This window comes from Canis lupus, chromosome 36 (genome assembly GCF_003254725.2).
Source record: "Canis lupus dingo isolate Sandy chromosome 36, ASM325472v2, whole genome shotgun sequence".
Taxonomy (NCBI): domain Eukaryota; kingdom Metazoa; phylum Chordata; class Mammalia; order Carnivora; family Canidae; genus Canis; species Canis lupus.
Window position 1 is genome coordinate 30,378,889 of NC_064278.1, and position 14,637 is coordinate 30,393,525.

The window sequence follows — 14,637 nt, forward strand, 5'->3', positions numbered from 1 at the left end:
GTCTGTAGAATGTATAAATAAAATTCAAATATGAATGAAAAATATTTTTCTAATGATATGCAATATAAATTACTTTCAGTATCTTCTATTATTTTAGTTACTTTTATTTTTAATATTCTCTTATACTATCTAAGGAATATTTTAAAGATTTAGGATTTATATATTGATCAGGGAATTAAAAAAAACTGTAAATCATGAGAGTATAAAAGGAAAGAAGAAATGTGTCACATAATTACATAATTGATATAATTGTAGTCCACTGAGTTTTTTTTATACTCTTTAAAACCTTAGTATCATTTTATTATGTGAATACTTTTTAAAGGAAAAGCTAGAGACTTTTATGCCAAGAAAGACTCTTATAAGCACTTTCCAGCTATGCTGTTCTCCTATCTGAATAGTTACTCTTTCTCCATTTAGCAAAAGAATCACGATTTAGAAATGCTCCCACCCATATCAGACTCCTTATGTTAATGAATGAGTATGACACCCCGAGAACGTGTAATTTAATTTAACCTTGTGTATTCTTCATTGCAGACAAAACATGGATGCATACGCCTGAAGCTTTATCAAAACATTACATTCCCTATAATGCAAAGGTAAAATGGTTTATATGATATTTAATTTATTTTGTTATAGTATTATTATTAAATTCGTGGTTGATCTAAGAGATTCCTTATGCAGTCCTATTGATGGCATTTCCTCGTAGATGATCCCTATAAAAACGTTTGCATAAGTAATTTTGTAATCTATAGTGTGGGAAGTGATTTTCCTCTCCAAATAAGTCTTTTCTTCCTCCATCACTTCAAATAAGTAATTATTTTATTTAGTTATAAAGAGTATTCTTTATAATTTCTGTCTGTCGTGCATTGTATTTTCTTCAAATGATTTTGGCTATCTTTGAAATTATTTGCAGTATCATGGCCTGTAGGAAAGAAAACAATCAACAAATTAACTTCCTTTAAAAGCATTTTAATGTTGCATTACATAGACAACTGTTAAAACTAACCTGATCATGAGAGAAATGAGCTGCAATTGTAATTAATGCAATTTTCATTCAAAAAGAGAGACAAAACTTAAACTATTAAGAAAACATAGAAAAACACAGTTTTTGACTCTTTGGTTCAGTTTTATTCATTTTCATAAAGAAATAGAAACAATCTGTGCTCCATATCCTTAAAGATTTGATTCATTGTTGACATTGGAAAAGTGGGTGAATGAACGAATGCACTTCACAAACAAGTCTTTAAAGAAAAGTGTTATTGTATAATGAGGGAGCGCAAAACCTGAAATAGATTTTGAGTCTAAACTTGGAAGACACAGAAGAGAAAGTTGTGTTGGGGAACAAGCGAGTGGGTCAGATTTAACTGGCCTTCGGTTTAACTGAGCTTTGGACAAAGTGTGGGGAAAACAAAACGATAAAATTATTTTTATGAGAGAACTTAATTAGCAAACTCTATACTGGGATATAATGAGATGAGGTGCAAGGAATGATGTCCGGAAAAAGGGAAAAAAAAACAAAGAAACCATACTTTGAACAGAAAGTCAGTGCTGTTTAATAAAGAACCTCTTGAGGGCTGGTCTGAGTCTGAATCAGTAGAAAGAAGCATTTAAAAGACCACCTAGTGGTTCATCCAGTGCTGTGGCTCAGCTGTGAACTTTGTAGAGTATTGCAAGTCCCATTTTTCTTGCTGGCTCCGTTAGCAAAGAAATACTCTAAAATATTTCCAGTATAAAGCTCATATGCTCGAAATCACAGCAATGCTTAGGACTGTCCCATAATGTTAACATATGGTTTGATTGCCATGATTTAGCATGAAAAATTTGGTTAGCTGAATGAGAAAAATTGAGCTAATATTATCAATATCTTCCACAGATATTCTTCCTATTAGCTATTGAGAAACTATATGAAAACTATTTAGAAAAAAAATTCATCTTGAAGATGACTGTTATTTTAAAGGGCATGTTCAGTTTTTGATAATATTATTGGTCGTACTAGAATCATATCTTTTAAGGGAAACCACCACGTATTATTTATTTTTACATATGATTGAAGTGTCTCATTTTGAAAAACTCGTTTATAAAGGATTGGGAGATTCTGAGTAGAACCGTCCTTAACTCTGTGGGTTAATGTGAACAATGGGGATCTGCTTGTCTACATAGAAAAGTTGCCTGGAAGAAAAAAAAAGAAAAGAAAAGAAAAGTTGCCTGGGCTAGTCCACAGTGCAGACAACTATAAGACATGCCACGTGAAGTAGAGCGCACAAAACCTCTTCCCAGATGGGGGTCAGTAAATTATGGAAGAGCAGGTTGGTTTTGTCTGTTCTGATATGGCCTCCCGAGTGGTAACACATGTCGTGTATGCTAAGTGGTATTGAAACTATCTGAGGAACATTATTTTTTTTTTTCTGAATTCCTTCTTTTTGTGTGGGACGTTATAAACTCATCATTAGTAGTTATTTTTGAAAATTTTGTAGTTTTTTTGAAAATTTTGTTTGTCACTTTAGAGTACATGACACTTGAAGACCAAATCCATGTCCACAGGATGTGCCTTAGTACAACCACCAAAGATATCGAGTCTTGGGGCGCCTGGCTGGCTCCCCATACAGCATGTGGTTGATCTCAGGGTCATGAGTTCAAGCCCCATGTTAGGTGTAACATTTACTTTAAAAAACACAATAAAAATATTAACAGAACAAAAGGGTAAAAAAAATAAAAAATAAACAAATACGGAAGGTTAATAAATATACAGAAAAGATCCTCCACTTATGATCACATAAGTGCTTAAAAAAATACAGACTCTATATATTTGACGAATTAATGCATAATAACTTTTCCAAAGTAATTACAAAGTACTTACATTTCAGTGGGCCCTCATATGTGCCGGGTACATGGTCTCATTTATTATTTGCCGTGATCCAGTATGGTGATTATTAATCTTTACGTGAGAGAAAACATTATACTTTAAGTGAGAGAAAACTAAGGCTGAAAAGTTAAGTAGTCCGTCTATTGTCACAGAATTTGTGAGACGGAGCCAGAGTAATAAACTGAAGTCTACATGATTTCAAAGATCTGCTGTTTTTTATGTACATAGTAACACTCAGTTATTCCTTCATCTACTGCATTGCTGAGACGTAGAAGGCGCCATTACGGAAATGTCAGAATATTGGGGAAGCCTCAGTGCCCTATGACACGTCTTATATTCTCACGGGCCTTATTGTCTTAAGGAAATACACAAAAATAACCAATGTAGGGGCACCTGGGGGCTCAGCTCGGGTCATGACCCTGGGGGGGCTGGGAAGGAGCCCCATGTCAGGCCCCCTGCCCAGCACGGAGTCTGCTTCTCCCTCTTCCCCTGCCCCTCCCCCTGCTCATTCTCCCCCTCTCTCTCTGTCTCTCTCAAATAAATAAATGAAATATTGAGGAAAAATAACCAACATAAAAGTCAGGTCATGTTCTGTGTCATTCAAATGAAAGTTATGGAGATTCAGAGAATGGAGTGACTCCTGATTTATGGAAAATGGGACCGAGGTCGAATTTCCTAGGGTCAAACAAGGGGCAAGTGACTGTGAGTAGGATCCCTAAGGTCGAGGTGTGGACTGGGTATGACAAGAGGCAGGCTGGGGCATAAAGCACTGTAATGCTACAGTATTTCATGAGCAAAGGGGCCACGTGATAGCAGAGCTGCCAGGGGTGTGAGGCGTCCACACACACGGATCCCCCGTCTTTCGATGAGCGGGTTGCAGCTGTGGCTGGCGTGGCCAGACCAGAGAGCATGGCATGGGCCATCAGGGAGGGTGGGCGGGGGCCTAGCAGGGACCAGCCACACGTGGCACTTCTTCCTCAGGGCCGCCGCAGTCCTCTTCCCGAGGCCCTTACCCCGATGGCATCAGGCCCACTCATACCATCCCGGGTATCCTCTTACACACACACTCAGCTGGTGATAGACGCCAATCGTACCCATAAGTCGGCTTTATGGCAGCGCCTGGCTTAGTATCTGGTCGAGTTACTGGGTGGCGTAAGCTGCCACGCCGACACGAAGCGCGGGCCGTCGCGGTGCTAGTGATGCACGAGGCTAACAGGACAAATTGGGAAGGCGTTGCCTGGCAGGAGAAGCAGTTTGAGGGGTCAGTTAGTAATCCCAATTAAGTGGGATGATGAAGATAAATCCGACATGTCTGAGAGTTGATCTGGATCAAGAGAGAGAGGATGATATCCAGCTTCTTAGGAAGTTACTTTAATGGGCCAAGAGTGTGGTCCTAAGTTTTTATAGGATAAGAGATAAACCTATCATCGTAGGAAAAAAAGATGTGCTAACTCTTGCAGGGACGGAACTGATGCAACAGAGGAATATTTTATATGTGGGGCAAAAAGAAAAGTATCTACGTCCATCCTGGCTAAAAGGAGGACTGAGCATCCCATTAAGACTTCCATCACTTTGTTCACTTTTTGGAACCACTGGTAAGAGATTCATCTGATAAATTTACCAGATCAGTGCAAGAATCATAATTCTCACTAGGGAAATAGGTAATAACATTTACACTTAGGTGTTCTTAGTTTTAGAGTAATAGTTATCCGCTTTCGTGTTAAGATTTCTTTAATTTTTAAAGAACATATGTTAGTTCCACATTCTTTCATTTTATATAAAATCCCATTTAAAAAATTCACATTTGGTACAGTATGCTTATTTCAGAGCGTCTTATGGGAATGTAAAATAAGTTGTTTTCAAGAGTATTATTCTGTGTAGGGTTCATCAGTTTTGGGTTTTTCTAGATGAACAGCGACCGCTTTAGCACAGCTTCACCAGGCATTCTGCATGTTATCCTGTGTGGCCTATACTGAGGTTTCCAAACCGCAAGTTATGCTCCATGAGAAAAACCGGGTCATGAATTAATGCAGCCAGTCACGGGAGGCGAGCATTTGAAAATGAAATAGAACAGAAGAGAAAAAAGGAAAGACATTTCTAGAAGGCATATGGTAAACACCCGTTTGTTCCATAAAATTGTGGTTCCTGGTCATGAGTATGAGAGCTGCTGCCTTTAAACGGCAACCTGCCTTGAAACAGGACCAAAGACTTCGCCCGATTTAACCAGTTTAAATCGTAAAATCATAATGAGGGGGGGGTGCTTAAAAAAGGCATCAAACCTTTAATAGAAGAGGTGATACGCGTGTAAGTGTAGCCACACGCCGTCACTGAATACGGCATCCTGAAATCCTTTCCAGCAGCTTGCACGTGAGCACGATGGGCGCATGAGAGAAGGCTGGGGCGGAGTGTGACCGCAGGTTCACCCGTGCTCTCATTCGTGGTCCCGGGCGCCGGGCCATGTCCGTGGAGGACCCCGACCCAGGAGAATAGGACGCGGTTAGTGAACCCCACAGGTCAAACCCTGCCCTCCTGGCCTTGACCTGTGAGAAGCAAGGTAGCATCACCCTTTCTGAGAAATACCTGATAAGAACATTGTATTTTGATCTGCTAACACGCATGACAGTCTGGTTTTTATTTGTATGTGGCCGAGGTGCAGCGTCCATCTGGCCTGTGTGTCGTGTGGCTACGTGGGTCTCAAGCCAGGAGCAAGTGTGAGTCCCAAGGAGCTGCCCACACGGAGGCGGGTGCGAGGCTGGGAGGAGCGGGCCTGGGCTCCGATCCCCAGGGGCCCATGCTGGAGGAGTGGGGGGACACCTGTGGCTGCACGACAGGAGGAGGGTCTGGCCACGCGAGCACGAGCACAGAGGGCCGCAGGTGCCTGGGGAGACCGTGGGTGGGGTGCCACGGAAAGTACCCGAATGCAGGGAGGGTCCTGAGCACAGAGCAGAGCAAGCGGGACTGCGGGGAGCGGGGGGGGGGGGGGGGGGGGGGGCTTGCGGTCCTTACGGGCTCCGGCTCCATGATGCGGAAACCCCGCCAGGCCAGGAGGGGGTGCGGCCTGAGTCTGCAAGGCTGGGCCTGGGGCAGGGGTGGGCCTGGGGCCCGGAGGGAGCTGGTGTGGACGGGCCTGTGGACGGGCCTGTGGACAGGCCTGGAGGGGGGCCGGGCGGTAGGCAGCTTCCTGTGTCTGCTGTATCTAGGACATTAAGCAGAAACGAAAACAAAAATTGATCACCCTCAAGGAAGGACATAGAATTTTCCGTTCGTTCCAACTGTTGAAGAGCCTGCTGAGCCAGCTTTTCTATAAACGTGAGACATTGGAAAACCTCTAGCAAACTCACCATTCCGTCGGTGTGAAGTGGTCATTTTCACAATGAAGAATCATGATGTTTCATGAAGAAAAAAAAAAAAAAGCCACTTACTTGGAAATGTCCTGCTGTCAAGCGCTCCATCATCCCGGCGTGCTTCCCGCCCGAAATGCGCGGCTTGCGGCAGCATCGGGGACACGGTCCTGAGGAGGCGTCACACGCTCAGGCCGCCTGTGCAGTGAGGGACCCGCGGGCCGCGCCTGGGGGGCGAGTGGCTCAAGAGCAGATGGGACCGTGGCCCCGCTTGGCCTGAGGCCTCCGGACTCCCCTTGGGGATGGAGAACCAGGAGCAAAGGGTTCCGGAAGGACGGGAAGCGGGTCATGAGCAATGAGATAAAGTAAGTGTGTCGAGGAGAGGTCGAGACAGACGCTGTCCCATTGCGGTGACGTCTCGAGGCGCCGAGCCTCGCAGGTGACCGAGCGGGTGGCCGGCAGGTGCCAGGCCTCCCCAACCCCCGCACTCCCCGCCTCCATGTCCATAGCCCGGAGGCTCGGACTTGGCTTCTAGGAACCACAGAAAGCAGCCGAGAGCCACGACAAGGCCCCTGCGTGACATGGGACAGCGCCCCGGCCCCAGTGCCACCCGTGGTCACCGGGGCCGCCCTCGGGGCCAGGCTCTCCCCCCCGCCCCCCGCACCGGGAGACTTCCACCCCGGGCTTGGCATCCGGGCAGCGGGGCTAGTGGTCGGAGCCCAGGGAGCCGCTGTCCTGGCCTCGCAGGCCGCGCCTCGAGCTCCCCCGGTGACCCCGGGCTGGCCCCCGCGACCTGGAGAGCACCGGCCTTCGCCCCGGGTCCGGCCCACGGACAACGCTCCTAGAACACCTGTCGGGCCCGTCTGGTCCCGTCGCCGCACAAGCAGCCCCCGGACGCGAGCCGGTGTCCCCGCCGCCGGGTGTGCACCCGGGAGGCGGATCCGTCGTCAGGGGAAGGTGCCCCCGTTGCCCTACTTTCCTTTTACCTCGAGGTTTCAGCGGCTGCGTCCTGGAGCCGGATGTTAACCCAAAGGTCACCTTGGCCTTAAAGTTGAATAGAGCCGAGAAGGAAGCCCGTCCCAACCCCACGAAACCGCGATGGCGTCTTCCAAGCAAAACGTTCGCGAAGAGAGAAAATTGCGACATTATGAGGCCTAATGAGTCGTGGTGAGGGAAGGGTTTAATGCGACTAAACCATTTTGCTAACGACTTCTCAAATGGTTCTGGTGCCTGCGTGATGCGTGGCCCCTCTGGACCGTCCCCGTCGGCTTAGGACTCAACAGAAGCACAAGCACCTGCCACGGGGCCCAAACTAAAGGAAATTAGCCAAGAAGGCCTTCGCCTCGAACCCGGTGGGAATCGTTGAAACTTGGGCAAAAAGATCCACCCCTGTAAGTAGTTTCGAGACGTCTTTCCAATTAAAAAAGTGGTATATGCTACATCAGATAGACGGGTAATAACTCTGCATCTGTACTGTCCGGGAATGGCCCTTTGTGTATCACAGCAACACCGACCGGCGCGTGGTTTAAAAAGGAAATTAGGACGCTGGAGTATGTTATTTTTCCATTGTTTTCTTTAGGGTTGGGAAGCTACAGATTTTTCACGCTAAACAATGTGAAAACAAAGAAGATAGTAACTGGGAAATTTGTTGGATGATGATTTTATAGTTGGGTATGTGCTTATGAAATACAAGAATAAATGGAAAACCAGAAAGGACAGTACGCACCTACCATCACCTCGCTTCTCAGTTCCGGAGATGAACTTATAAAACTAATTTCTGAAAAGTGTATGGTTGTTGGAAAAGATGCTTAGCTGTGTTTTTTTTTCCCCCTAGGTTTTCCCGGGTAACTGAAATAGTAATTTTTAATATTTTTATTTATTCGTTACTTTTTTATTGAGGTATGAGGACATATACAACATTATATTAGTTTCAGGTACACAACAAAACGATCAGACATTTGTGTTTATTGTAACATGGTCACCACAATAAGTCTAAGTTATTAACATAATTAACATAGTTAATTATGTTAATATAATTAACTTAATTTTGAAAGCGATCATCATTGTAAACTTACTTTACATATGAGAATTCATTTGAAAAGTGTCATGTAGCTGTTAGAAACTACTGAATAGAAACTAAAAACTCCATATTAATCATTCCTTGCAACATTTCAGTATGGACTACAGTGTTTTTTTTCTTAAAAAAAAAAAAGACATTCTATCTGTTATGGATTCATAGACTTTTAGTGTTAAAAAGGGCCTCGAGAATCTTCCAATTCCATCATTTTCTTGATAAAATAAATTGAGGATCACACTTACACAAGACAGTAGCAAAATTCAGTCTAGAAATCAAGTCTTTTATTCTATGGCCAATTTTCTTTCCATTTTTTAGAGGAATTTTTTTTTTATTCTACAGCCAATTCTCTTTCCATTTTTTAGAGAAATTTTTTTTAATTTTTTTTTTTTTTAGAGAAATTTTAAAGAGAAAACCTACTTAGCAAGCAGATGAATGAATCCAAAGACAAAATAGAATATGTATGCATGTCCTCCCTTTATATATGTTAATTGTGAAACCGGTTTGTCCCCATAGCCCTGTCTGTTGGTTGATCTCTTGGATGTCCTCATTGACAACCGGCCAGGAGCTTGGCAGAGACGGGAGGTAAAGGAGACTGTGTATTTACCTCCCCAACAGAGAGGCCAAAAAAAAAAAAAAAAAAACTCTTTTCTTATTCTGCTTTGCTTAATAATATTAGTATTAATATAATCCCAGGATGAAAAATGCCTATGATGTTGCTTATCCTCATAGGCTTCTTCAACGGGAGAGCACCGAGCTGGAAACAGGGAATTCTCTGCAAGTTAGATACATTTGTCATTTCACATTCCTACATGGAGATGTTCGGCCCGATGTCCATCAACAAGAGAGTTTATTCATGGCTGAAGAATGTTTGTGAAAAAGGAAAAGTCTGATCTGGTCTCAGAGGGGTCAAGTAGTAGCATTCCGAAGCCTGGAATATGAAAATTAGGGATGTGGGCCAACAGCACAGCTAGGGAGTATTGTAGTTTTGGGGGAAAAGAAAATGTTTGAAAATGTAAAAAAAAAAAAAAAAAAGAAAGAAAAAGAAAAAAAAAGAAAATTAGTGTTTTTATCAAGTTGATTTCAACAGCAGTTTTGGTTTTTGGTAACTCAACTAAACATAAGCTAAATATAAGTAAATTAGGAAAGAGGTGGACATTTTTGGACAAAGGACCTATGAGAAATGCAAAATGGGAACAAAGGAGGGATTGTTATGGGAGATGAAATACAGCAGGAAATACCAGGGTTTTCAAATTATTCAGATTTAAACACCGAGTCAGCCCTATTAGTGGGTATATGGTTACATTTCAAATATTGACTGGAAAGATGTTAGGTAGAAGGAAGTTGCCTCCAGAATTCTTTGTCCTTTGATCCGGGGGCTGCGAGATGGAGAAGCAGGTGGTTCGCTTCAGAGAGGAGCCTCTGCTAACAAAACCAGGGCTGCAGCCGACGGCGTGCTTACATTTTAGGAGAGGTTTGGAAGAAGGAATCTTTCATCTCTTAAGAAATATGTACATACATATATTTAAATCAACTGCAGTCATTTTTGTCTTTTTTCTGATCTTACAGACTATGGGAAGCTTCATCTCCATAGCAATTATGCATATTTTTACACTTAAGAATGGTCTCCTGTTGTGTGCCTGTTTCTTCAGTTTCCAAGAACGTGTTTATTATCTTCTCTTTTTCCTTCCTGCTGGAATGAGCGGTTCCTTTTTCTTTGAAGATCATGTTCAAAAAAAGTACGAGTCCGGTCTCAGTCTCAGTCGCAGCCAGGATCGGAGCGCTCCTTCTCTGCAACCTGCCCGGTTGTGATGGCAAAGCGGTAAAGAGAAAGGGCACGGGGAGCCAACGATCTGACCCATGACCCAGTTTATGGGACCATGGCCCGAGAGAAGGTGCATCTCAAAGTACAGGGAACACGGATAAAATATGGAAGAAGCGCTTCTTCACATTTTAGGCCTGTGCTCTATTATTAGCTAAGCTATTATATATAATGTATATTATATATATTATAATGATATATATAATTATATATGATTATTATATATAATATATAATAGTTTAGCTAATATATTATATATAATAGCTATTATTAGCTAATAATAGCTAATATATATTAATGTTTATATTAATGTAATAATATATTACATAATATATATTAATTATGTGTATTACATAATATATTACATATATAAATAATATATTATAATATAATATTAATATATAATACATAATTATAATATATAATATAATTAAATATAATTAACATATAATATAATTATACATATGTTGATAATAGCTAATATTAATATATAATATACAATAGCTATTATATATTATATTAATGTTTATATTAATTAATATATTAAATCATATCTAATTAAATTAAATATACTAATAATAGCTAATATTAATATATAATAGCTATTATTAATATATTATATTAATGTAATACATTACACAATAATATATATTAATTATGTCTATTACATAATATATTACATATATAATTAATATATGTATATATTACATAATATGTCAATATAATATATTATAATATATAATAGCTATAATATATAATATATATTATTAGCTAAGCTATTATATATTATTAGCTATTACTCTATTATTTGCTAAGAAATAACTTTATTATTTTGTAAACATGATACGTGCTAATCATTAAAAGGTAAGCAGTATAGAAAACCACTAACGTGTAGAAATCAACAGAACGCTCCGATCATCTCGGGCAGAAATAATCCGGGGGTAACTTGTGGCTACCAGAAGTCCAGGGACCCCGGATTCTCTCTGAATAAACACAAGAATAGACACATAGATTCTGAAAAATGACTGCCACAGGATGTAACCGCCCCGTGCCAATAACTTCCCGTGCGTTTCCCGTCTGTCGTCTCGTTTAATCTTCACAAACGCCCGATGAGATTAGGTCTGCTAATATCCCCCGTTACACAGCGAAATTGTGACATTAAACTCCAAACAGTGGACTAGTTAGGGAGAGAGACCAAGGCTGGGAACAAAGAGACCGCTGGGAGGAGTCAGTTTTGTAAGGAGGAGGTTATAGTCTGCGAGCTGTTTCACAACAACAAGGCTTGAACTTTACTTGGATTCAACAAAAGAAACGACAAAATTGCAGTGAATTACAGGAGCTGGGCATCTCCCAGAGGGTACCTTCGCCGCAAGGGATAGTAATCCCTGTAGGGTTGCCCGGGCGGTAAGGGAAGGCGTTCAGGCGAGTCGCCGGGCAGTTGGCCTGCGTCGGTGGCCCTCGGGCCCACCGCCGCCCGCCCGCCTGCCAGGACTTGCAGCGTCTACGCCTTGTTCTGACCCTATAACCACCCTAGTCGGTTAGTCCTACTTATGCATTGAAATGGGCTCAGGGCACCAGCGCTCCTTTACCATTTCTTTCCTATTCCTGAGCTCTTGATGTGGAATGGATTTTGCGTTTCCCCTTCTAAAAGCTTTTCAGAAAAGCCTCAGTCGGGGTTCCGTGGGAGGTGTCCTACTCGAGGACGCCCGCCTGTCACCTTGGGTTCCCCCTTCCCTGAACACTGGTCCCTGGCGCACCGTCTCCACTTACCCTCCTGTTGGGTAAATATCCGAATCCACCTCCCTTGCCCCCTCGAAGTTGTCTTCCTTTTTTTTTTTTTTTCCTTGCGCATAGATGCCCGAGACTTCGTTCTTTATCAGTACATTGTAACGACCAGCAGGTGGGCCGGGCTGAGGTCTCGGCCAACGGCTCTAACGCCTCGTGACCGGAGAATGATGTCCTCAGCCCTGGCAAAGGCAGCGCAGGAGGAGAACAGAAAGAGCGGCCCCTGTTCCTCCCAGGGCAACACACTCGCTGCCCCGAAGAAACGGACGCCGCGGGCCTGGGGCTGTCACCCGCGCAGCAGGGCCAGCAGTCCGGGGCCGGGGGCTGCGCTGTCGCCAGAAGCGAGCGGACGGGAGCCTCAGAACCGGGTGCAGAGCAGAGCCCACAGCTACGAGGCAAGCCCGGCGCCTACCGGCTTTCCCATCTGTGAGATGTCAACGATACGCTGCTGGTACCGCCTTCACGCCCGTTGAACAAGGGTAACACGTGTCCAGTGCCCGGGACACGGCCGGTGCTCGCCAAGTGGCCCCGCTCCTGCGTCTCCCTTCCCATCACACGCAGATTAAGGAAGATTCGCTATAACACCGTCACCACGGAAAACAGCGGCCACAGTGTCACACAACCAGCTGACGGACGGGGTCTGTAGAATGCGGCCGGGCATTAGCAGGTTGTCGCGGATCCCTTGCACGTCTGGGTAACACGCCGCTCCGAGACGCCGCGTTGCACGACCTTCCCCTCTACCGGTGCCCTGTCTCTCAGGCAGATTTTATCTGTGGTCGAATAACTCAGGGATGGGGCCAGACGGGGCAGCCCTGGCTCATTACGTCCCGGGAGGTCTGGGGTCGGGAGCACAAACCACTCCAGCAGGCTCTGTGGGGGTCCGGGCAGCAAGCAAGCACTGAGGGGCCTTGATCTGCCTTCACCTGATCCCCAGGCGTAATCCTGACAGTCAAAGGTGGGTCTCCAGCTCCATCAGGTTTTGCATTTCTTCCCGAGGCTTGCCAGCCACACCACACCACGTACCTGGCCACGTGGCTGGTCTTATTGCTCATTGGAACGTGTTGCTGCAGACTTGCTCGCGCAGGCTTTTGCCGGGCGACGAGATGACGGAATGAACACAAAGCGAGTCTTGCAGACAGAGGGCTGCTTCCATTTGCAAATATTCAGACTCCATAGCGTGCTGCAGGGACTGCTGGGGGACAATGAGCCAGACGGAATGTGCTCAGGCATCGTCAGGAGAAACATGTCAGTCAATTTAATTTTTGAGACGTATTTAGAAAGAGGGAGTAAACAGCAGCTAAGTAATTTAAGAAACTAGAATTCTACAGATGGCTTTGTATGCTTGCATGTGAGCATGGCAGCAGCAGGTTGACGTAGGAAGTCAGGTATTATAATCAATGAAGCACTTGTTCTTTTTGGAAAAATAAGAAAAATTTTACAATAGAGATGTACAGAGCACAGATCTACGAACATTGTGTGAGTGATACTTGCATGACTTTAGCTCAGACTTTTATAATGAATTGAATGAATGTTACTTTTCACATTTATTTAGCAAATTTCATAAGTAATGTCTTTCTTTTTTTTAATATTTATTTATTCATGAGAGGCACAGAGAGAGAGAGGCAGAGACACAGGCAGAGGGAGAAGCAGGCTCCAAAATAAATAAATAAATAAATAAATAAATAAATAAATAATAATAAAAATAAAAATAAAAATAAAAATAAAAGAAAATAAATAAAAAGAAGCAGGCTCCATGCAGGGAGCCCAACGTGGGACTCGATCCCGGGTCTCCAGGATCATGACCTGGGCCGAAGGTGGTGCTAAGCCACTGAGCCACCCAGGCTGCCCAGTAATATCTTTCTATATGTCTTCCAGAGCAGTAAAACTTGGAAAAAATGGAAACACACATGACGTAATAGTAAATGATCCAAACAGCAGGGCATTAATTAACCAAGTGAGTACACTAGCTCCTCTGATGGCCACCAACCTAAAATGGAAATCATCATAGTTTAAAAAATAATAATAATAATGAGCTGTTACCAATTTAAATGATTTCGTCATCAATTGACCATGAATCACCCGATGATGAGGTGAGGGATAAAACTGTATACATAGTGACTTTGATTTGAGGGCTAAAATAGCCATCTTTTAATCTAGTTCCAGGAAGCAAGTCTGTAATTTCAGAAAACTGATCAACCCAAAGACATGAATGTTTGCTTTACAGTTGTTCGTGGACTGGTTCAGCCTCCTTCTTTTTCGCATGCATGAGGTGCCAGACTCCAGGTGCTTAAAATGCCTCCCCCACAGTCGTATGGAGGAGTCTCCAAGGATGACACAACACTGGGTGATTGGAAAGACACGCGAGACCCTGTGATCTCATGCCCATCTCTAAAAGGCTTTAATAAAGGGAGTGAAAATGCCAGAGCATGAGAAAGAATACACACAAAAGCATCAGGAGCCCAAGAAGCTTCCAGCACAGCCCTATGGGGCGCTTGGTTAACCACCCAGAACTCATCTCCAGACTATGAATCACCAACATATGTGGAAGGAATTTGGACTTCCAAAGACCTCGTTCTTATCTTGGCCAGAAATAAATACCAGATGTCCTCACTTCCGGAGATATGCATAGAGCTGGCTCAAGCTGACACTCCCCAAGGGTCATCCATGGGGATGGGGAAGAAAGATCTCCTGGTGGAGATCAAGGACCAGGGGAAATGATTTTGTGATGACGATGAGGTGGCCGTGGCAGTCG

The 14,637-nt window shown here is 43.6% G+C and overlaps 1 protein-coding gene across 10 annotated transcripts in view; it reads left to right on the forward strand.

Moving 5' to 3' along the window:
- GULP1 (GULP PTB domain containing engulfment adaptor 1) overlaps nucleotides 1-14,637 on the forward strand; it is a 218,171-nt gene that overhangs the window by 133,834 nt on the left and 69,700 nt on the right. For all 10 annotated transcript variants that reach the window (XM_049106204.1, XM_049106206.1, XM_049106203.1 and 7 more), the window contains exon 4: nucleotides 535-596. In XM_049106204.1, the coding sequence (XP_048962161.1) occupies nucleotides 535-596 (62 nt within the window). The remainder of the gene's footprint in view (nucleotides 1-534; nucleotides 597-14,637) is intronic.